Source organism: Aythya fuligula, chromosome 1, assembly GCF_009819795.1.
Source record: "Aythya fuligula isolate bAytFul2 chromosome 1, bAytFul2.pri, whole genome shotgun sequence".
NCBI lineage: Eukaryota > Metazoa > Chordata > Aves > Anseriformes > Anatidae > Aythya > Aythya fuligula.
In genome coordinates this window covers 32,165,927-32,191,922 of record NC_045559.1, presented here as the reverse complement: position 1 = coordinate 32,191,922, position 25,996 = coordinate 32,165,927, and the positions used below count along the sequence as shown (strand labels likewise).

General features: G+C 36.7%; 1 protein-coding gene across 7 annotated transcripts in view; it reads right to left on the bottom strand.

Annotated features, from left to right (window-relative positions):
* The window catches only part of TMEM117 (transmembrane protein 117), a 213,616-nt gene that overhangs the window by 55,920 nt on the left and 131,700 nt on the right, over window positions 1–25,996 (bottom strand). For all 7 annotated transcript variants that reach the window (XM_032186931.1, XM_032186938.1, XM_032186945.1 and 4 more), the window contains one exon: window positions 21,018–21,115. In XM_032186931.1, coding sequence (XP_032042822.1) covers window positions 21,018–21,115 — 98 coding nt within the window. The remainder of the gene's footprint in view (window positions 1–21,017; window positions 21,116–25,996) is intronic.

The window sequence follows — 25,996 nt, the reverse complement described above, 5'->3', positions numbered from 1 at the left end:
AATGTATATAAATACCTGAAGGGAGGGTGCAAAGAAGATGGAGCCAGGCTCTTTTCAATGGTACCAAGTGCCAGGAAGAGGCAATGGGCACAAACTGGAACACGGGAGGTTCCATCTGAACATCAGGAAGCACTTCTTTACCTTGCAGGTGACTGAGCAGTGGCACAAGTTACTCAGAGACACTATGGAGTCTTCCTTCTATGAAGATCTTCAAAAGCCACCTGCACATGATCCTGGGCAACCTGCTCTGGGTGGCCTTGCTTGAGCAGGGGATTAGACCAGATGGGCTCTAGAGGGCCCTTTAAACCTCAGCCATTCTGTGATTCTGTGTAACTGAAGCAGAGAGCTCCAGGCTGGCTGGGAACTGGGGCACTTGTCCTGTGAGGGGAGGCTGAGGGACCTGGACCCTGGAGAAAGGGTGGTTTTGGAGGTACCTAACGGTGATGCTGCAGTACCTATAGGGAGGTTAGCAAGAAGATAGAGCCAAGTTCTTCACAGCAGCAAATGACAGGACAGGAGACAATGGGCACATATTAAAATGAGAGATTAAGACTGGATATAGGAGAAATTGTTTCTGAGGACCATCAGGCAGTGGAAGAGGCTGACCGGAGAGGCTGTGCAATCTCTAGCCCTGGAGTTTTTTGAGACCCAAAAAGATAAAGCTCTGAGTCATCTGGTTTCATCTCAGAGTTAACTATGTTCTGAAAAGGAGACTAGAGACATCCTGAGATCCTGGATTCCAGCTTGAATTATCCTATTATTTTATGATATTTTTCCTCCAATAAAAGAATCTTAGTAGCCAAGCATTTAAGTTATACATCATTTACATTTATGAAGGAAACATGATCTACCTACCATCCAACAAATAATCCTATTTGCCTATGGGAAAAGAATGAACAGCAACGACACTAGCCTTAAACCAAAAAAGTGTTACAATTTCTCCTGAAAAAAAATTATGCAACAAGACAGAAGTAATATAATTTTTGTTTGCTAGCACTGTTCTTCCAACTTAGACTTTACAAATAGCTCAAAACTTCACTTGACATTTACAGTAATTGTAATAAATCTTTTTCCAGATGATTCAAGAATTGATACCAACTCAAAAGTAACTCAAGGAAATAAACATTGATCCGCGTGTTTTTCCACTATTTGAGCCAATTCCAGTGTATGGCTGACATGTGTCTTCTTAGAAAACAAAGAAAAATCACATCCAGATTACTGTAATTTTGATCTGGAGAGCCAACCTTTCTAAGAACAAAACAGGGTTAGAAAGAAGCATGAGCAAAAAGAAGCTAATGAGACTCATCAGCACACATGCTGAAGGTCAGTGCTACTCTGATGATTATATGCCCAGTTCTGTACAATATGAATGTTCCCCTTTTCCACATGAGGAACCCATGCAATGCTACAGGCTTGGGCCAGAGTGGCTGGAAAGCTCTGCAGAATAAAAGGACCTGGAGGTGCTGACTGATGTACATGAGCCAGCAGTGTGCCTAGGTGGCCAAGAAGGCCAACGGCATCCTGTCATGTATCAGGAACAGTGTAGCCAGCAGGACCAGGTAGGTGATCATCCCCCTGTATTCTGTTCTGGTGAGGCCACACCTACAGCTTTGGGCCCGTCACTACAAGAAGGAAATCGAGGCCCTGGAATGCATCCAGAGAAGGGCTACAAAGCTGATGAAGGGCCTGGAGCACAAGTTTTGTGAGGAGTGGCTGAGGGAACTGGGATTGTTTAGTCTGGAGAAGAGGAGGCTCAGGGGAGACCTGAAAAGCTCCCCTGAGCCTTCTCTTCTTCGGGCTGAACAGCCCCAGTTCTCTCAGCCTTTCTTCATAGGAGAGGTGCTCCAGCCCTCTGATCATCCTTGTGGCCCTCCTCTGGACCTACTTTAGATCCACATCCTTCTTGTGCTGTGAACCCCAAACCTGGATGCGGCACTCCAGGTGGGGCCTTGAGAACTGCTACTCATCCCACTGTATCCCTGCCACTGAAAAGTGAAGGGGCTCAGGTGAACATTTATCCCTGTGGATTTGACTACAGTGCTATTGGTTATTGTAAAGAGACTGGATCTCTCACTAGGTTTGTTCCCTCCCACAGATGAGAAAATTTTCTCAACAAAATTTTAATAAAAGATGATGCACTTCTGAATGTTTCAGTTTTCTCAATTTTTTTTTTTTTTTGTTACAGGGTTCCCAACACAGTGTAAGCAAAGGTCCCTCTCTTCCTGAAGTAATTTGTCTCCCTTTGCTTTTCAGCCTCAGTCTTTTAAGCATTTGACAATCAGAATTTGCCAGCTTCGTTCCACGTAATTGCTGATTAAAAAACAACAACGTACCACCACCGCTACCGCAGCTCTCCTACCATCTTCTATTAGCTGATACCCTGCATGAATTTCAATGTGGTCTGTAATCTGTTTAGATGTCCTCCTTGAACCTTGGTCATCTAAGATGCATGCAAATGGCAACAGATGCCTTAGTAGGACCTAAAGCAGAGGCATGGTCCAATGCCAGATGACACTGCAGAGTTCAGGCATTTCACAAATGGAAAAAGGCATCAATTTTAATTCTTCTGGGCTATAATCTGCAGCATTTGTTGCTTCTCCCACAGACTTCCGCTTGTGTGTATCTCCTTTAGGTTTATAACAACTAAAGCATTAAGAAAGGAATAGACAATCAATATCCCACCTGTCACACCAGTCTAACAAACTAGTTCTTTGACTGGAGTCAGGCTACAAACTGGGGACAGCCCTTTTCCCTTGCCCAAGAAACAGATGAGCTGCCAGAACAAGGGACCACATTCAGGTTCTGATCCCAGTCAGCCTGGGATCAGGATCCACCCGATCCAGCCAGGATCCACCCAGCAGGATCCATCCAGCTTACCTTCCAGAGGCCCACACACCACACCAACTTTTGCTTTGCCTCCACGATCTTATCAAGCTCAAAATAGAGCAGGCAGTGCTAAAGAAACCCTGAGTTTAATAGATATTTTTCTGACCTAAATTTTGCTAAATATGCATTCTGCGTTTTACAGAATATTCTGTTAAATACTTTACTCAAAGATGATTGAGTACCCTTGAGTTTTACAGCTATACAATTCTTTTCTTCCTGCAAAATACTTCAACATATATTTAACAAGCATAAAAGCCTACATACTGCCTCCCCATCACTTATATGATTGCTCAGTTTCCAGCAAGCACCTACAGGGAGCAGATGGAGGAAAACTCCTGGAAGGGCTATATTTTGCAGTGCCTTTCACTGAAAACAGGGAGAGATGAGACTGAAATAAATCAGCATTTGGAACAGATGGACAGACATGGCTTCTTTGATCAGCAGTAACTGGATAGACTAGGATCAGTCAAATTTTTAGCCCTCTGCAGTGCAAATAACTACAACCATTTCAAAAAGGCTATAAAATAACGGGCAACTTTGAGGACTGGATATAGTCTCTCAGAAAGTTTTTTTTTAGTCTTTTTGATTAACTTTGTTAGTGTCTTCTTCACTTTTTTCCTAGATCATTTATTCATGGTACAGAGATGATATTAAAAGAATTTGGCCAGTTCTCCACTCCATTTTTTGCCTTTATGTTCTTCCTGGAAACATTAAAGATAGCTGTCATCTCTAGCTAGAGCGCCTTGAAAGATGAATGTGATTTACAGTCATTCCTGGGTCTTTCCAGACATTGCTGTCAATCTATCACAGAGTTTTCTGGGCTGATAACCCCAACAATGCCAAGAAAGAGAAGGGAGAGAAAGAGAGAGAGATACATTTCGTCTGAGACAGTGGTTACCTTCACTAAGTTAAAGTGCTGGATTTAGGAAGGAATGGAGTTTACCCTTAAAGACCTTCAAATATTATGAAATATTTTACCATATCAGCTACTATTTGTGTTGAATACTGTTCACAAACTCTATGAGAGATGACTGCTTATATACGTGTATGTCATTTAACATTTCAGAGATGGATTACACAGAAACAGGGTAACCACCAGCTGCGCCATGAACCATAACTGCAAAATTCCATAGCATGTCCTCCATAGCAAGCACCTCTCCAAGCAAAAAGTCCATAGCTGCATTCAGTGTGGGATCTTCTATGGCCAATAAGTTCCTGAGAAAATGCTGCATCACAGAATAAATCTACCCAAATCTTCCACTGACTAATGCTGTCACCACTTCTTCCATCAATTAAATGATAGCTTCCCTGAATTTGCATAAATCTAATTTTGGGACAAAACATGTTTAGTTCTGGAATTACATTAGCATCAAATTTGTTTAAGAGACAGGATACGTGGCTTTGTAATGAATAGCATGAACAAAGGCTTTGTTGATTTACACACATGGGAAGATTTGAGCACATAAATGGTTTTGGTGACAAGGCAGAATTCAAAGACTGTGTATAGATTACCTGTTTCTTAACAACAACAACAACAACGTTTCATTATTCATTTTGAAGCATCACAACTATTTGCTTGCTGGACCTACCAAGTGGACAAATATCCTCAACTCCCTTTTATAAAGATGATAATAGAACAGCTTATGATGTCTAGAAGACTTGAGTGAACTATTGACTTATCAAAGGTGAAAGCTGTTTGAAAAATCAGCTCCTACTTAACATAACCATGATGGCAATGTAAGCCTGCTGTGTTGGCAGATTCTTCCACTGTGGACTGTGCCATCAATTTCATACAAAATAGCTCTATCCTAGGAGCACTTCAAAACTGAAATGTTCAAAAACATTTTCAAGAACTTTTTACTTATATTATTGCAGTTTGCATTACAGAGTCATGATTTGTTAAGTCTGTTCTTTTTGTAACCCATGGCCTGATTTTTTAGTTTTAGTTCATATATCACTGAAAAATTTAATAAAACATAGCAAATTAAAATTCTTCTTTAATTTTTGTGTTGTTTTATAATATAGGAACACCTGCTGCCAAAGTAAAGTATTATTAATGCTCACCCAGTTTGCTCATGTTGCAAAGAGAATGATAAAACTGAGTCCTAATGGGCAGTGAATGTCCTAGTGAGCACAGGTATGACACCAAGATATAAGGTTCCTGAAATAATCCAAATCTCTGACCTTCTATGGCATTATCTACACAACGTCCATGCAATCAGACTTGGCAAATGGGATAATAATATCTTTGTCTTTCTAGTCATTTAGTGAGAGACACTAAATTTGGATCCCGCCTCTCTGAATTCAAAGAGATCTGGTTTTGCTCTTGTGCTAGGAATCACCTCCTTGAAGATATCCAAATATCAAGAATGATGTTAAAATGAGAAAACTAAGGAGGTAAATTGAATAAAGGTGTTACAAAGTAATGGTTCGTGTCTCCTCACATTTTTAACTTGTCTACTTCCAAACCGATAAGAAAAACACACCAATGAACATGCCAAGAGGGTTTAACAGGATGGGCAGATAGTTAAAATATGTGAAATTTTCACATGGTCCAGTGAAAGATCTTATAAGGTGTTTTTAATAAACTACTACTTGATCTTGTGTCTAAAGTTAGGATTCTAAATCTAAAGCCATGCAATTAAATGCAGATGGCCTGATCTTCTGAAGTACTGCAAGCCCCACAATACCATGTAGATCAAGTTCAAAAGACATTTTAAATATATTTACATGCTTAAAATATAAATGTAAATGTAGATAGTCAAGTATTTTGGCTATTACTCATTTTCCTGGAAGGGCAAAACATTTTTCATACGCATCACTTTCTGAGTACACATATCTAGATCTCACTGTCTGTCTTCTTATTAATCTGATCTTGTTATTGTGAGGCATAACCTGCTGTCACGTTACAGTTCAGAATGCCATGCTACCAGGGGGCATGCAACTTCTTACACTCAGAAAACCAGATTATTTACCCATATATTAGAAGAAATAACTCAGCCAGGTTTCAGATATAAAAATCACAAGAATATAAATCTTAGAAATATTATTATTACTCAAAATCAGATAATTACCATTTAAGGGAAGACAAACAAAAAACAAGCCAACAGCAAAACTCAATAAAAGCATGGAAGAAGGAAACTGATGAAGTTGAAAACAAACAAACAAACAAACAAAACAACAACAAAGAGAGAAACATATACTAAACATCAAAATTTTGCTTATTGAATAAGGGGGAAATATGAATGAACACAGTGAAGAAAGAAATATTGAAGCTGTGAAATAGAAATACTGTCAAAGTTGAGGAAAGGAAGTGATTAAGACTAAACTAGCCAAACAGCATACCTGTCAGTGTATGTTTCAAAAATCTAGTTGTATGGATGCCTTGGAGCTTATTAAATACTGCAAGGGGAAATCTCCCCTAGAACTAACTGAAAAAAATTGCTGTCAATATCTGAAGGAATATTACAGCTTCATTGAAGACTACTGGGTTTTCACTATTGATTTCAAAAATATGAAGGTCAGGTGCTGATTTTAATATACTAATGGGGATGTTCTTTCTCACTAGGTAAAGTCAATCATCTTGGTTGCTAAAATGGATATGAAAAGACACTGACCAGAACTTCTTACAAGCACAGCGGTTTCTGTAACTTTACATCACCAAGATTATTCGTCCTGTTAATGAATTGAATGTCCTAAATTGATTCTGCACCACTACAAACTAGTTTGATTGGAGGCACTCCCATGACAAATCCCTGGCATTTTCAGTAACGGGTCATATTAGCAACACATTTTTTGTAAGTGTTAGTAATATCATTATTAGCTGTTTTATAGTTGTTATCAATGGGTATAAGCTATCACCTATGTATAATCAGGAGCTTTGAGGCCTTAGAACTCCATTGCATTTATTAAAATAATTATACTGTCACTAGATAGTAAGTTTTGTTTCAGTAACAGCCTTGAAACTAGCTAAGAAACAAAAGCACATTTCTGGCTTTAGCTCAGTGTTTACTTTACACAAATGCCTTTGCTTCACCATGCCATTATCCCTCAGTAGTGCATGCCATTATTGGAACACAAGCTCTCATTCTACTAATGTTATTGCTTAAATAACATATTAAGATGGTGTTGTTTTCATGTGGGAGATAAACATACATCTTCCACAAGTAATTACATTACCAGTAATCCTTTTAAGAGGCTGTCTTTGCTCAGTTGCTTTGCCAATAGCTCTAAGCTTAGTTATATGACAATCCCATTTATTCATAGCGTCTGAATTGATAACAGATGAACCAAGCAATATATATGCTGGTGTTCTCCGATCAGTGACAAAACATGGAGCTAGGAGCTATCAAAAGAAGCAAAATCTCTTTTAAAATTTCCAAATACTTTGTTTTCATGGTTTACTGAAAACAGCATTTGCTCTTTCATACATTTTGCAAAGAACCGTAATTACCGAGAAATATTACCACTAACTTTTTAAAGAGCTCCCTTATTCACTGACAATACAAATAAATAAATAAATAAATAAACAAACAAACAGCCTCTAGCTATAGTATAAGCATCTCTTCCATGAAGGATAAAAGCAGTGATATGAAGATATGCAATACAGGCCATATCACGCAATACTCACTCTACTTTGAAGACCTACTAATGCCAGCACGTTCAGGCTAAGAAGTTTTGTTAACTACCTGAACACAGTCTGAATTAATTCTGAAGACTGCTTTCCATACTGTGAATGATGTCAAATATATTAATGAATAAAAACTGCTAACCTGAATAATAACACAGCACTGTTCTACAGCAGAGCTTCCTCCTTGCTCCTGAGATGGTGATTAAAAATAGCAACTGCCACTATATCTGTCAGTCTGTGGGTACATAGACAATGCAGGAAGATGCGTGCAGAAGTGTTTTTGGACCATCAAGCAGCAGTACACAGAAAGGCTGTGAATAAATTAAACCAAAAATATAAGCCTCGGGCTGATGTGTTCGAACTTCACTGCAAACATTCTTCATACATATTTAATTGCTCCATTGAGACTGTGACTCTTCTGGAGATGTTCCAGGCATTATTTCTATTCCATTAGTATACTTGCAGGATGTGTACTCCTTAACCCAAAATGATTGATTCCATAAATGTCTTCCCACTTGCTGACCTGAACACTAATTGAGGTTGTGTATAGATTAGAAGAGAGTGTGCGCTTCTTGAGACCAGCCAAAACAGATTGTAGTTGCTGAAATATCTTGTGGCACAAAAAGCAAGTGGCACTTCTGGCTGAAGACACCAAAATAACCCTTCAAGGAAACCTTTCAGGTAGTAACAGATGGAAATTACACAGTGGGCTGAAAAACTCTGCTAACCAAAACTTTAAAACAAAGTTTAATTCTAAAGACAAACCCCCACCTTTCTGAAACATAACATAATCTTTCTTTGAAATACTATTATTACATACCAGATGCTTTCATCTGTGCTTGGGTTGTGTAAATTAATTTGCTTTGGGAGAAAGTATAAATTTTTTACATTGCATAAAAATAAAACTAAAGAAGCTGAGATAATTTTATCAATTCAGCTGCACACAAGGGGAAAGGCTAAATGTTTTAAAGGTCTTGTTCAAACAGACATAATGTTGTGAAGTGTAAATTAGTCTACTATAAACCCAAACTTTTCCTGTTCAAGTTATTAAAGACAAGTATGATTAAATTGTGTTCATATCTTAAGTATACCACCCCGAGGAAACAATCCTGAAGATCTTCCTAAGCACTGCATGGCTTCCTGGTTAGCCTGAAAATTTTGGGCAGCCTTAAATCCTCTATATTTAGACATTTAAATTAAAACCAGTAGTACCACTGTCTACATGAAAAATGCTACATTCATAATATACTTCCTTATAATAGATAGATGTTCATGCAGCTTGGTCAAGCTTGTGTCATACACTGGAGGAAACACTGGAAAACATTTGAATTCATATTAACCTTTAAAGTTTAGTAGCATATGTTAGACTTCATGTGACAGAATATTGCAGAGAAGCTTAGACAAGGAACTTGGGCCTGCCTTTGAGAGAAGTCTCATCCTGAATATCAGTGCACTAAGAATGACATCGCCATTGCATGTGCAGTCTTACTTCAGATTGACCATATTAAATTTACTCAGGGATGATTGTTTCCCACCTGAATTACAGATCTTACAATTCAATATATTATTTAAAAGTCAAGTAAGATCTTTCCAGATTGTTTACTGTCGTTGAAAACATGCTTTGCTTTATTTCCTTGGCCAAGACCTATGTTTGCTGCACTATGCCAATGGGCCTGGAATATTTCAATCAATGATGTCAGGTCAAAACACGCAAATGATTAGAGGCTGAGCATGTGTCAAGGGTCATCTTTTACCGACGCACTGCTTTTGTGAACAGCAAATTGTATTTGTAGATGAAGGGTTTAATGCATCTCTGCATTGTTTTTCTTTTTAAAATCTGAATTCCAGACTGTAACCTCCCCAGGGTGAAGAGGTCACTTGTTCTTGGACTGCACAATGCCAGCACAATGGAGAGCTTAAATAAATGTGTTTTTAATTGTTGTTTTGAAACAATGGTTATGGGAGGATGCTTATAGGAAATTAATTTACTGAAGGTTTAAAATTTATCACAGAATCACACAGAATTTCTAGGTTGGGAGAGACCTCAAGATCATCGAGTCCAACCTCTGACCTAACGCTAGCAGTCCCCACTAAACCATATCCCTAAGCTCTACATCTAAACGTCTTTTGAAGACTTCCAGGGATGGTGACTCCACCACTTCCCTGGGCAGCCTGTTCCAATGCCTCACAATCCTTACAGTAAAGAAGTTCTTCCTAACATCTAACCTAAAACTCCCCTGGCTCAACTTAAGCCCATTCCCCCTCGTCCTATCACCAGGCACATGGGAGAACAAACCAACCCCCACCTCACTGCAGCCTCCCTTGAGGTACCTATAGAGAGCGATAAGGTCGCCCCTGAGCCTCCTCTTCTCCAGGCTGAACAAGCCCAGCTCCCTCAGCCGCTCCTTGTAGGACTTGTTCTCCAGGCCCCTCACCAGCTTCGTCGCCCTTCTCTGCACCCGCTCAAGCACCTTGATGTCCTTCTTGTAGCGAGGGGCCCAAAACTGAACACAGTACTCGAGGTGCGGCCTCACCAGAGCTGAGTACAGGGGGACGATCACCTCCCTAGCCCTGCTGGTCACACCGTTCCTGATACAAGCCAGGATGCCGTTGGCCTTCTTGGCCACCTGAGCACACTGCTGGCTCATATTCAGCCGACTATCCACCATGACTCCCAGGTCCTTCTCTGCCTGGCAGCTCTCCAACCATTCCTCTCCCAGCCTATAGCTCTGCTTGGGGTTATTGCGCCCCAGGTGCAGGACCCGGCACTTGGCCTTGTTGAACTTCATGCAGTTGACCTCAGCCCATCGGTGCAGCCTATCCAGATCCTCCTGCAGAGCTTTCCTACCCTCAAGCAGATCGACACACGCGCATAGCTTAGTGTCATCTGCAAACTTACTGAGGGTGCACTCAATGCCCTCGTCCAGATTATTATTATTATTATTATTATTATTATTATTATTATTATTATTAGTTTCAGTTCATAACAGTGACACCTTAGGGCACTGCATTATTTACAGTTCCAACAGTTATGTATAAATTCAGATAAAAATGAATTCATCTGAATAGAAAGTTATTAAACAGGCAGAAAGAGAAAGAAAAGAAAAAGAAACTTTTTACACACATTTTACACACCATGCAATACTCCGATGTATGAAAAAGCAGAAGGGTCCAACACCTTGCACCGGAGCTAACACAGTCCTGAGCTCTCAAAGAGAACACTTATTCAGCACCTGGACAAACCTGTATATAGCATCTGTAAAATAATAAATGTTTTTTTTTTTTTTTGTTTTTGTTTTTTTTTTTCCAGAATATCTGAATAAACTAAAGTTGTGATAGCAAGTCATGAAATTAACATTAATTCCTCTGTTTTTTTTAATATAATCTTTTGATAATTTTTTGGCTTTTGTCTTCTACCTTCCCAAGTTTAAGATATCCTTTTCTTAGCAAAATTAGATTCAAGTTACTTTGTGACAAAACAAGTGGATTCTAGTAGGGTGTGTAAAAAACAAACAGGGAAGCAGTGACAGGAAGGGAAGCAGTACAAGAAACAAAGCTTCCAAAAATATGAACATCTCTCAAGGCTGAATATATTTTTTCAGATGGTTGTCCTTTGGCTTTGCCTTACCCCTTCAGCCATAATGGACAAGAAACATCCCATTGAAATCCAGAAAGATTTACTCCTTGTATGAGGATCAGTGCTATGCTCACCAATGACACAATCAGTAGTAGAAAAAAAAAAAAGTAAATTGCAGTCTATTTTTTTTTTTTCCTCAAGGAAAATATAGTTCATTTCAGTATGTAAATAGCCTGAAAAGACAGAAAACGTCTAGTAGTGTTTTAATGCTATTTTTGTTTCCATAACATTTACTGAAGCCATGAGTAGTCATTATGACAAATTCATTATGTTCATCAGGATAACTTCATGCTGGACAAAGTACCCCTAAGATACAGGTTTGAAATTTAATTAGCATTTAACAGCTACCAAGACTTTTTAAGTGTTGTCAAAAAAAAAATATTATAAAAAGTTAAATCATCAAAACATACATTATGAAACAAGGAGCCCTGCAGGCACCTTTTGTTAACAACCCTTTGTTGTGATTTTATTGACAAATTCATCTATTCTTTGTTTTAGCTATTGTTTTTTTCTACTGTCACACTTACAGACAGACAACATGCAATTATTTGAAATAAAAATATGGCCACAATATTCTCATCCAGGCTAAGAAAAAAAAAAATAAATAAAAAATTAAAATTGCACGTCTTGATTTAAATAGCTGTCAGCAAATTCTTTTAAATTTAAAGCTCTACTGATATTTTTTCTAAATTAGAAAAGCAAGTAAGAAACAAAAGAAATGCTCCTTACATTTTAAATGGGGGTTTTATACAAGCACTAATTAATAGTATGTACATTCACCTTCATGGTTAAGAACAACCTGAAATACTAGTTTTAACCAAGCATACGCTTTTATTGAAATGGCTCCCATGTGCTTTCTAATCCAGATTGTCTGAATATTCAGTATTTATGGGAAATAAGAGGATACGAGAAAGATGATGAGTCAGGAGTTGAGCTAAATATATCAGCAAATTCTAAGGCATGATATGCATTACAGAGAAATGTTATATTAAAAAATTACTCCTGGATTCCAGGAATGGAAATAATTTAATTGCTGTAATCACCACATTTATTCTACAAAACTGAATTGATTTTTGGAATCCAGCCACGACAAAGTCTGTGAACTACGGCTGTGAGCACCAGCAGCTGAAGCACTCATTTTCTGATCTCCATTGAATTTTGTGGCCTTTCAGGATGTACATCTTGCACAAAAGCACTGGCTGAGGCTGAACATTCTCCATGCAGCATGGATTTTTTAAAGCTTCTCCAAAGAGGCTTGAGTTTCAGTCAATCAGATCATGTTTGGGCCAAGATTTTACCAAGCCTTAGCACAGCTAAGTAAGGATGAAAGACAATAAATTTCTACCTTGTTAACTCGATGCATATTTTTTTGCTGTATCAATAATTGCCCACAGTGTGCATGCTGATCTAATTGCAGTACTTGGAACTTCTGTGCTGGGGTAACTTTCACAATTAATCAATCATATATTGTTATAATCTAAATTTCAGAATTTTCTTCTGCATGCATGATCACATAATGCATATTTTCTGACACTCACCCTACTCTTCAGTGGATATAGAGGGAGGCTAGTTGTAAGAGCTATATTGAAGAAGATATTTTTTCTAATAACAAATGAATTTACATTGCAGAAGATGAAAGAAGGGAAAACAACCAGGAGGAGGACACTGACAGAACAACCCACCACATCAGTGATTCTGCTTTTCTCCTGGAAGATTTTCCTTGGGCCCTAAGAGGAGGCAGATGTGTCTCCAGCTCAGCAAAAATTCTGTGGGAAGTGAAGAGATGATGCTAAAAGAGGACTAGCTGCAACATCCCTTCTAAAATGGCCCTGTGCCTGAACTGAGGATTGCATTTGACTATCTCAAAGAAAAAACTTTTGAAACCTGCTAAGAAAAAAAATCATCTAAGCATTACAGATTTTTCTTTTTTCTTTTTTGGCATAGAATGTGATTTTGTGAAAGCATTTTCATTTAGAAGTGCCATTATTACTGAAGCATTGTCGACACTGCACTTTAAGAAGTTTTATTAAAGCTACACATTGGATAAAATATTTTTAGTAACTGTTCGTGATATACCTCTTGCTCACTAACAGGGATAGAATAAAATGTACTTTTTAAGAGGTGAAGATGGGTTGCCATATCCATCCAATTATGAGGGCTATACTTAGAGATCTAGCAATCATGTAGGAATAAAAACAGTCTCGTTTTCTAACAGGCTATCAGCTATTGAAGACAGCAAGTACATACCAAATATAACTCAAAAACTTTTAAACAGGCTGAGCAACTGAAAAGATACACTATAAGATACAAACATGGTACCACAGTTCAAAAGAATTCAAGCCAAATCAAAGGTGAAACTGAAGTTTATGGTCCCAATCCTAAACCCGCTGTAGCTAATGGATGCACTTTTTCTCTGTTCAGTACAACTACCTTTCAGTCAGATTGGTCCATGAATCGTTTTTACCTTGCCAGTACACAAAATATTTCAACACTGGAGCTTATCAGGGTAATAGTGTTTGTACAGTGGGTGTTAAGAGTTCCTTTGCTCACCTCTATTGCCGTTTAGATTGTGGCTGTATCTGTGGATGTTAATATGCATGTGTGTGTCCTACATCGTATGAGAATAAATTGCCATGCTACAGCCACTCTCCATCTCTGCCAACACTTCTTATATTCATATAAATACAAGTAAGAAAGAACATACATTTTGTTTGGTTTGTAGGAGTCTCCATCAGAAAAAGAAAAAAGAAAAAAAATGTGACCACTTTATTTTATTTACTTTAACAAGATGAATTTAACAAACTTATCCTCATGCTAAAGTGATCTCACCTGATAGTATTTTTTGAATTTGAGATCTCAGAGCTCCCTAAGCTTGTTTTTGTCTTAAATGCTTTTCCTTCTGCGGAGAAAACTGCTGTGAGGAATGACTTATCTCACTGTTCCTATGGCAAACAGAGTGGGGCAAAACGCAGGGTACAGCCCTTCCAAATAGAGCCTGGTATAGGCACAGGCAAGGTACAAACTTCTTTCTTGACAGGTCAGGCAGATGGGAGACTCACGTACACTCCCTCACATATGGATCCAGTCTCTCTGCTCATGCGTATGCAATGCCATGCAGAGCTACCTACCTTTCCTTTCACTCACACATTACTAGCCCATGAGTAACATGCCCCACCTGGACACACAGGTGGACTGTGGACTAGGATGTGCCTATCTCCTTGATTTTCCTGACAAAAGCCAGGGAAAGGTCATGATGTCAAAGCAGCAAACACTATCTCAGAAGCCAACCACCCCACAGGTGGCTTAGAGCCCCATTTTTTTTGTCCTTTTCTCTTCCTGCTTCTGAGCCTGGAGCTATTGCTTATACTGGAAGTCAGTGGGGAGACAGAAGTGTTTAAAGAGGACTGAATAACTCTTTGGGTAGAGCAGATCGATGGGAAAATGCTGAATTACTGACACTTCATTGACCAAAGAGTGGGGGGAGAGTATGAGAGAGAATGAGGTCCCCAAACAGGGTCTGGTGCATGGGGTTGTCACGCTTGAGACGTTCTAGTGAGGTCTAACCACTCTTACTTTTCCACATGAGACAGCATAAAAGTACTTTGCTATCAAAATGAGAAAATATTGCTCAAGACTTGACCCTGAGAGTCTGAACTGGATCAAACTTAGGTTAGAACAAAAAGCTGCTTGAATATTTCTAGTAATACATTTTCAGGTAGTATGGTTAAGTGAAGAAAATTAAGAACATATATATACTTGAACAATTATCACTTGTATGAAAGAAAGTTGGTTGGTCTGGATTATTAGGATTTATTTTCAACATATGTTAATTATATTAATCTTACAGCAGAGTTTACTAATAATACACAGAACAGAAATTAAATGAATGTTATCAAAAACATTTTAGTAATCTCTTTACAAATGGTGATCATGTGTTAATTCTTGATTGCCTGACTAAATGTACCAATTCATGGACAGTTTTATCCTCTCACAATCCATTTAACAATGTCTGCCCAGATTAGTAGTCAGAATGCTCAATACAAATTCTCTGTGAAAGTAGATTTTGTATTGAAAAAGAGAGTAAATGCTGAGGAACTTGTTTGTTGACTTGCTTATCCAAACTGAGGCCAAACTGAAGTTACTTACTTTGGTTATAGCATGAGCATAAAAGATTCACTGGGAGCACTAACACTGAAAAATATTGTTATGCTTTTTCTATTTACACTGTTTACTGGGAAACCTGCCTTCCCTGCTGTGTAATTCCAGGTTTCAGTCCAGTAGTGAGTATCATATTACAAGATAAATTATTTAAGTATGAAAGAATTAATGGGTGAGCTTAAAAATTTCCAAAATACAGAGTGAATAATGTATGTGTGCATATGTATGAATATTTTACTCTGTATGTATATATACATAATTATTTTGTGGTTTTGTACAGTTGTATTTGTATGACTGCATCACAAAAGAAACCTTTACACAAACATAATGAAAGGTTTGTTTTGTTTAGATTAGTATGTAATTTTGGTTGGTAAAGCTATGTCTAATTAGCTTTTCTCAGTGCAGCTTATAATGAAAAGAATGGATATTTCAAGAAGCTGTCTTTTGAAACAAATATATGAACTACATTCATATAAGTGAAAAGAATGTAATAGTCCAGTACACATTTATCATCTTGACTGTGAATGCACAGAATACAGAAATATAAGTTATCAAAACAAACACTCAATTAGGTGCATAACAGAAAATCACTGAAAGAAGCTATATTTCATTTCTGTGTAGGAGACATGGCTATCTATCCTGTAAGGAAGCTTACTCTACTTGCAGGACACAAAATATTGTCCAATTAAAAAACCTACATAAACCCATGTTTAACATCATCTTCTAAAAATATAACATGTGTACATGATGTAGTAGTCTGTAGCAATTCTGAGCAATTAATTTGAATAAAAGTTTTTAAAACTATATCACTAACTTGTTGCATCAAAGTACTATGATTACTAACCCATTTCTGAGCATGTTCAGTCCTGCTCTTCACTAAAGAAAGCTAGACAGAGTTTATGGAAGCACACAGTAATAGAGAATATTATTGTTTCCAAAGTCAAATACAGAGAATTGGAAATTTACCGTTCCCCATATTATTTTATTTCTTCTCCATGTTGGTATGTTCTTTTTTATTATTTCAGACAAGAGTCCTCTGTCAGGCACGTATTTGCACCGATGAAGACTGATCATTGTGTACACATACAATGAATGTCTAGCCAGGAACACCACAGAAATGGATTCCAGTCTGCTACTTGCATATTTAAACATTGAGCTGGTGTATATTGTTCTGTCACCCTGTCCGCAATCAGTATTCAGCTGCACAGTCCTCTGTTATCACGACACTCCACCATTTTGATAATCTATCTTTGCATATCATTTTTCTCTTCCCTGGTTACACAGTCCTCAGCAGCACTTCTACTCTCTTCCAGTAATCTCATTTCTTTTTGTTCATGTTCTTTTTTTCTGTTCAGCTAAAAGTTCACGTGCAGAACTCTTTACATTTCCCTCATTATAATCCCCTTGTCTTTTGTCAGGAAAGTTTTGAGGATAATTAATATTGGGACAGTTTGTCAAGATAGAAAGAGTATAAGGGTCTTTCCTCTATTACCCAAACTGTGTGCACAGCCCAGAGATGTCCTGGTGATATTACTGTAACTACCATGGGTGATGTTTCACAGGTTCTGAAGGGGGGGCAAGGGAAGACATTGCATTGTGATTGTGATTTCAGGCACATAGTAGGCAGAGTTTAGCCATGGGCCTTGTTGACAGCAGTGACAGTATTGTAACCTGAGCAAATGCCATGGCATTAGCATGCTCTGCCTTCAACAGCACTACCCACATGTACTGCTTGTAAGAGCTCACTCCAAAACAGATATATAAGAGTGCAACACTTTCAGCAAACCTCAGTGTACCATCTAGAAAATTCAGTATTGTACAAGTTTGTTCACTTAGAAAAATACTCTGAAGATATGAAGAGCAGTGAAGCTGATGAACATCCTTTATGGATGGGACCTCTGCACAGTATGCCATCATCAGCCTAGGTGGCCTCACTTGATCCCACAATAGCTGAGGTTCCTAGCATCAGAAGGGACATAAGATTGGCTATTACGTTTTCTATAATTTCCAGCCTTTACGCAATAAACCAGTTTAGCTGCCTTGAGTGTCCATGTCTTTCTTGCTGAGATCTCAAAAGAATCAGCACCTGCTTCATATAAAACAAAGGTTCCGTAACTCCTTACTAAATTAATTATAGGTATTTTTTCATAATTAGTTATAGGTAATTTTTCATATTAACAATATTTTCTTCCTTTTGCAGTTCACTTTTTAATGTGTTTAGTCATCTTTTTTTTCTATCTTGAGAAGTGCTTTTCTTAAAAAAGAGTCCTTTAGCATAGGTCGGACTTATTCAATATTCCAGAGGAATAAAAAAACTATTCACAAGAGAATCAGTCTTCGCCCATTGTATTTCTGCTTTCGCTAATATCCAAACATTAAAAATAACTACTGTTTTAAGCTATTTATTTAACCTAGCAGTAGCTACTGGCTTGTTGCTGGCTTGTAGTCAGTCTTGTCCAAGATCTTTGTCTGGCTTAATTAACAATCCTTTTTTTAATTGTTGCTTCTTTCAAATGCCAGTCTTCGCATATCATATATAATTTGACAGATGGTGTAGGGATATTGAATACCCCACTGGTATTTTCCTTCCTTAGTCTACAAACATTCCCATCCTATCCTAGCAATTCCACCAGTGTTCCAGATACTTCATTGCATTCTCTGAAAGCTATATCACCAAATCCCTATACAGGGGATTTGTAACACAGACCATAACAGCATTATACAAATGTGTCTCTGCATGGTGGAATTAGCCATGAGCAGAGCTGGAGAAGACCACAACGGAGATCTTTTTATCAATAAAACAACAACAAAAAAGCTTTAAAAAGTAGAATGTACTTCAATCAACTCTTTAGTGAGAGACTAGGCAAAGGCAAATAGCAAATGGACATTTTTGAGCTAGCTGAGCTGTTTGTGGAAGAATTATATTCTGAAGACATACAAAAGGCAGCCAGAATCCTCAGGAGCAACCAAGCACCAGTTGTTGACAATGCTTCCAAGGAATGATTTAAAACAGGAGAGCATAAGCTAGATTAAAACCTTTACTAATTAGTTGCACTGGAGAGCTGAGAATGTTTCCAGATGAGAAACACAAAGCCATCACATGATCAGCTGTTACAAACAAGTGGATGGTGTCTTCATCCCCATGACAATCCGTCTGTCTTTGGTATGTTTATAGACATTTTCTAATTTTACAAAGAAAAACCTGAAAGCAAAAATGAAGTTACCAGAAAAAAACAAGTCCAGTGTGTATCCAATATTTACATTGCTTGTGTATACCACATACTATCAAGGATGCTTCATTTGGAACATTTCAGAAATAAAGCTGCTCACATCACCCGACTTCAACAATAACAAATGAAATACCAAGACTTCTCATTATTTGCATAACCCTATCAGTATTTAAACTTCCCTCCTCCATTTTTCCTACTTACTAGATAAAAAGGGTCTAATATATACTGTTATCTAATATGCAATATCTAAATAACATCTCTACAGAATGTACGCTTCTGTACAGGGTGATTTTAGTTCAACGCTTAAAGCTAAAAATAAGACTATTTATGCCAACTTTTAGTTTTCTAAGCCCCCAATTAAGCATACTCTTCAGCATGAAAATCACTCACAAAAAAAAAAAAAAAAAAAGCATTTTTACTTTATCTCCATTTTAAACTTTTGGTAAAATTTGTTAATGTGAATATTATTTGAAAGAAAATACAGATTTTTAACTGCAAGATTTATGCCTGCAAGAAGTTATAACATCTTTTGTAACAATATAAATGTAGTTTTAATAGCGCATTATTATTCTCCCTATCTGATGTATAAATTTGAAAAGAAAAATCCCTATAGTGACACCTTGCTTTTAACCCTTTCTTTATTCCTCCAGTCTGTGAAATTACTTTTTTTTTTTTAACTTGACTCTTAATTAATCTCCCTTCTAGTCTTTTAGACAAGGCAATTCTTTAGATAAAGGTAAACAAAACTTGATTAGCTTTTTACTGACTTAATGATATGATACTCGTATAATTGCTAGCCCACATGTAACATATCCAAGCATTTTTTGATTCATCTGCTTTACATTTCTGACCACCCCAGTATACTGAGACAGAATCTTCCTCTTCATGCCTTGCACAGCAAGAAGTTGTTTGAGCTCCTCTACAGAATTCAGTCTTTTCAATCACGTTATCTTTTCACCTAGCTTTCTAATGTATATGATGTATACAAATTGTGAAGACTATTTGTAACATTAAGGAACAGGTGTCCCCACCCTAATGAGCATAGCAGAAAAATATTACTTTATTTATACCTTTCATTGCACAGCTCTTAGCTGATTCCTAGATGACTTCAGCAAACTCCATGGGGCTTACTATTTTTCTTAATTGCCTTCAGTGAAGAATTTTGTCAAAAGCCTTTTGGAAGTCCAAATAAATTACATCAAGCATTTCTTCCTCATCCATTATTTTGATGACATGTTCAAAGACTTCTAACAGATCAGAGAAGGTTTTTTTTCAGCAAAGCTACCCTGTTTTTTTTTAGCAGAATTTAATCTCGAGTTCTGTTCATAATTCTATTATTAATGATGTATCCAATCCATTTAACTAATACTGAGCTAAGACTTACAGGCCAGTAGGATAATTCTTGTTTGTTGAAAAAAAAAAGCATCAGAACCAAAACAAAAGCCAGTTTTTAACCTTCAGTTTTTCAATAGGCAATTAAGTGCTAATAAAATTTGCATCAGTTCAGCCCCTTCAGTTCCTTACAAGCCTTGGCTGCAGACAATCAGCCACCTGATTCTGCTCTCTTTTTAGTTTTCACATTTCTCTTAGCATTTCTTTTAATTGCCCCAATTTAATATAGAGTCCCATCCTTGATGCTTAAGAAGTATAGGTACTATTGCATATCTGTAACAATTCTCTCTAAATTCTTCCCTTTGCTCTTTAAAACAAACAAACAAACAAAAAAAAAAAAAAAAAAACACAAAACAAAACAAAACACAGGTATGTCAATATTTTCATCAGATTTTCTGCTTCTGAGGTAGTTGAAAAAAATCTTTGTAATTTCTTTCATCTTTAGCCACAAGGTTCTCTGTCTGCCTCTTAGACTATACATTTTCCATCTTCCATTTTTTTCCTGACATAATATGTGTTCTATTTCAACAGTTCCACTTGGTCTGAATTTACCTGGAAGAGGCTACAGTTAAGGTCAAAGAAATGCTTAACACTCACAATTTTTTGTATTGATTTTTATAAATTTTTCTTAATAATCTGAAGATGACTTGCTATTTGCAATCCCATTCAAGTGCAAATTCAAATAATTACTCCTATTAATTTCAAGGTCACAAAAGGACATCTACTTATCTACTTACCTTAATTAAAAGGACTCACAATTGGTCATCTAAGTATTTTCTGATGCAGTAAAGATTTTGGAGCAAACTCCATTTTAAATGGCGTCAAGGTTACAATAAAAGAAACAGTATAAATCGATTTTAAAATTATATTTTTAAATAAACAATTTTTTAGGAAGTGTTCACTTAAATACAGCTTATAATGCTTTTTTTTTTTTTTTTGTTAGATTGAGTGTCATTTTTCCCATTTTTCTTTTCTTACCTTGTATTTCCATTATATCTCTTCCTGCCACAGAGAATTAGAAGATAGACTTTTGGATGATCTATAAATCTTAATTTACCAGAATTTGATTTTATTACATTCATACCAGAATAAAATGATCCTAACATTTCCTTTCTTCCAGAAAGCTCTGGCAGACTTTCCCCAGTCTGGGTAGGGTTTGTCCTGAAGCATCATGTCAGTGACCTACAGAGAAAACAGAGGTAACATATAGTTAAACTGCTGCCAGAAGAGAAAGCACTAAGAAGGACTTAACACTTTATGTATGACAAATCTGCTTCAGTTCTGATGATTTTAATTATAGACAGTAGAAAAATAATATTTCCAACATCATTTTTAATCAACTAAAAGTATATTGTCCTACACATTCTGCCTCTAGAAGTGCAAGCAATTCCTTGAAAAAGAAGGAAACCTGTGGAGATCTGAGAATAAGAAGAGAAGAAGAACTAACCTAAAAGTTAGGGCAAACTATAGAGTGTAAGTTGGTTTCGCCTATGGCTACAGAGCTTGCATACTTGTGGCTTTTCAGCCCAACCTGGGATGGGGATCCATTTCCATGAGAACAGCATCGGTAGCATTTTCACTCTTGAAGACAGAGTTGTATCAGGGAGCGTAAGCCTGTGAATTAAGCACTATATGCCATTTATAATCTCTTCTTGCTTTCTGGTATCACTAACAAAAGCACACTTGGGACTAGAGACATGAAAACCCCTTAAAACTTGCATGAAAATTAAAAATATGAAATATTTATTCTCATTTTCATAATTCCTATCTGAAAAGACCATCTGTTTCTCTGTCCAGAGACTCATATGCATGCACTACTTCTGGGTAGTACACAAAAGAATTAAAAATGACGTTCAGCTAAATGAGGGAGGTGAATACCCCTCAGGCCCTTGCACCTTTGGGAAGCTCATGTTTTCATATTCATTTATTTCAAGATAACTGTACTACAAGTTAGTGAAAGTTACATACAGTAAACTCAACACCTCTGTTGTGCAAAAGATCCAGAAGAGTGGAAAAGCTATCCATACATAAGGGTTAAGAAAGAATTGATAAAGAACAGATAAAGGAAATAGGGGAGAGAACCTGCTACTAAATACAAGTGAAACAAATTCTTACTGTCTGTCATTGGTATCAGTACACTGTGGAAAATTACTAATTGTTGTGATTAGTATGAAATGAAATTTCAATAGGAAACGTGTTCAACTTGAAGTCAAGATTTCTTGGTTTTATTTTCCACTGCATTCATTTTGGTACAGAGTTTTTAAGATCTCATTTCCATGTAGTGTGTGAGCTACTAGTTTCAAAGACATTAACAATGTTAAGAGAACACATAGCCCATGATTACATCAAAACGACAATAAACTCAGCTTCTAAATTTTGGCTCCTAGTCCACTGAGGGTTAAAATTGCTTAGTAAATTAGCCTGAAGGACTAGGTCTGAAGGATAATGAATATGTTAAATAAGTGGAAATACACATTCTAGGATTTTATGACTCCATTAAACCTAGCCTGAAGAAAAAGCAGATTATATTGTGCAATACCACCTTTATTAATTGTTTTCTGTAGGTAATTCTTTTCTTGGATAAACATGCTACGATACTTTTTTACAAGACCCCCATTAGCTAAACAAATATTTCAATGAATATTTAATGTTGAACAAGACCTCTGTAAAGATTTAATTTACTACTTTAGTTACACTTAATCTCTTAGGAAAAATCTACACAGTAATAAATACTTGTGAAGAAGAACAGTTATTCTGAGAGGTTTTATTCAATTTTTAAAATAGTTGCTCCAGTCGCTTTCTGGGAAATACTTATTATTTGCTAGAAGGATGCAATCTGCTGCTCTATGACCAATTATTAGTGGCATGTTTCATGAGAATGACATTCAAGAAGGAGATATTTTTTGAGGAAAATGGCAAGAGGAGGCAGGAAATGTTCTTTCTGATATCAGACAGTTGGTCCCTCATCTCCCAGCTGTGGCATTTATTTAAAGTCATATCACCAGATCAATGTCAGGTCACTTGCAGCTAAATTGGCTGAAGCAGAGACAGTCATTAAAGGGATGCATTCCATAAAGAGAAATCCAATTACCTTTTGCATTAGAGAAATCAAATTCATTTTCTGGTTTAGTCAAGGACGGCTTACGGGAGAAAAGTACCCAACACTGTCATAGTGCAAATAACTTTTTGGACAGAAACACCAAAAATCATTGCTGTTGGTAGAATGCTTTTGGAAAAAGAAACAAAAACATAAACTTTCATTTAATTTGCACAACTTAATAATATGAGATGTGCGTGGTTTGGGGGTTTTATATTTTTTCTCTTTTTGTATTTCACTATGCAATTACTGACTAGTAAACATCTATCTTTTTTTTTTTTTTTTTTTTTTTTTTTACTCTGCTGTATTTGAAAACACTGCTGATATTCAGGAATAGAAAATAATTGATCGCTTCAGTAATTCTATGTATCCCTGCATCTTACATAATCAAGATAAACCAGAGAAAGCAACTTACAAAGTAATTAAGTAATGCATTTTTTTTTCTTGAACAGCTAAGAGATGTGATATCATACTTTAAACAATTAATTACACTGACTCAATTCAAAAAGAAATGGCCCTTATTATTATGACTGTATACTCTTTCATTTTATTTAGTGTCTAATGAGAGAAATGGATAGACTGAATGGGAGTACACAAAGCTTCGTAATGCACTGACTTTTTCCGTTACAAATGCCAGAGCAAAATATTTTCATTAAAATATGTAAGTATGCTTTGCAATATATTATGTGATCTTAAATTTCACTTTGCCAAATAAAAATAATACTTTATTAACTACTTATACAGTTCATTTCACATTAACCATAAAAATAACAATGTTTTTAAAGGAATATTACTATCATTAAATTAGTAGCAAAATTATACGATTCACTGTTTTTACTACAGAAAATTACATTGTTATTTTTGATATCGTCATATCATATTGTATCATGTCATATAAAAGAAAGTGAGTTTCAAAGTCATGTTAAGAAAAAGTAACTTACACAGACAACCAGAGCAGAAAGCAAAAATTTAAAGCAACAAAAACAACCAACCAACCAAAAAAAAAGAGAAACAAAGACAGAAACAAACAAAAAACAACAGTAGGACACTGTAGGATATCTAAGGTACCTCACTAGGTGGAACAGCAAGGTAGCTTAAGGATCATATATATATTCTTTCCATGCCACTGGTCTTTGAGCATATTGCTTGGGATGCTCCGCACATACCTTGCATCTCTGCTCCCTAGACAACCATGTCCAAAAACACTGTGGTGGAAGCCACAGAATCCTTCACAGCAATGTCTGCAGTGGGAGTTTCATGAAAGCCTAACTATTTTCTATTAATAAGTTAATTGCAAGTGATGCTTTCTTAAAAAAAAGAAGAAAATGACCTCATACTATGGCCATGTTTTCAAAACATCTTCCAAATTACTCATTTGTAGGAGCTACACTGTGATCTTCAGAGCACTAACTGATAATTCCTGGAAAACTGATGTGGCATGGGCTTCTGGCCAAGCTGTTTTCATCTGCTGAATTGCATTTCAGAAACTTAAAAATATAAAAATACATCAAATAGTTTCATAGTAGCACTTGTCTATAAAAGCTACTGTAGAAACTGCATCTTGGAAGAGAAATGGAAGCTGGACAAGCTCTCGAGGATGTGATGTGTTCCATGGCACAACGTTAATTAAGTAGATACCACCTTCAGTGGAGGATTTTCATTGCTTTATTCACACTTTGATAAATCATCAAAACAGCATAAGAGCAACCCTCCAGAATTTAACCCAATTTAACAAAATGTGGAAGAAGCCAAGATCCGCAAGAAAAGCCTGAAAATACAAACCATATGGTGAACTCTGATTATTTATTTATTTATTTATTTAGATTCAGTAATGAGCAGTACAAGGTATAACAACCAGCAGGACTGCAACATCTTGTATCAGTAAAGAAGCGCAACTACTGCAACTACTCAGATTAGAGGGCAAAATTTCTTGGTGCTATTGCTGGAAAGTGGAGTAGCTTGAGTAACTGCATTTGGTAAAATCAATAAAAAATGAGTAAAAAAACAGGCAGAATGACCATCCTGCTTGGATGGGACAAATTTTGTGTTCCAAGCAATGTTTCAGAAGAGCAAGTTTTATTTTTGGTGAATTACCTATCCTTCTCTTTACCATATATTTCTACCACTATCAAATATATGACACAGATGTTGTAAGTGTTAATTTATTTATATTTTTAGCAGCTTCAAAATTTCAAAATCTCTTGATTTAAATCATAATCCTCCTCATAACTAGCACTAAATCAATTTAATTTGAAACTCAGCCTTGAAACAGTTCAGGATTAGAGCTTTTCCACTCTCCCCAAACTATTTAAAAAGGAAATTGATTATTTTCAGTCTTCCAATTGAGAAACATAACTGATAGGAACAAGACATAAAGCACTAGTGGCAGAAGTGTTCCATGTAGCAGTCACAGCAGAGCACTGGTGGGAACCAGGGGACACGAGCAATTTCCCAGGGTAGGTGTGTGCACATCACTTGGTTTCATACAGCACAATGTTTCTCATCAAAATAGCCTGTTGGTGCTTTCTGTAAGTACTCATCAATGCTTACATAACAGCAAGAGGGTTTGTTTGTTTGTTTTTCCATAGATGGTGTGGCTAAATCAGGTTAAAGTATTAACATTTATAGAAGCCAAAGTATGAAGTCAACGAGAGCCAATATGTACCACGAAGTATGTACTGCACTCCCATTCCACTTCCTTCACTCTGTAGCTATGTGCTTTTAGGTAAAAACTATACATAAGTGGTCCACTAACTACACATCAATTCTTTATCACATCATGGTCTTCAAGTACTATACTACATCATGGCAAGTGTACACAAAACCAGGGATACATTTAGTACTTAGTCATTAAAAGCTTCCATCCATCATTTTTGTCTTCATTCTCTTTGAGATAAAAATTGCAGAGTTGTTCACTTGAAGTACAAGAGTAACCTATATGGAAGATGCTTTTATGCTTCTATCAG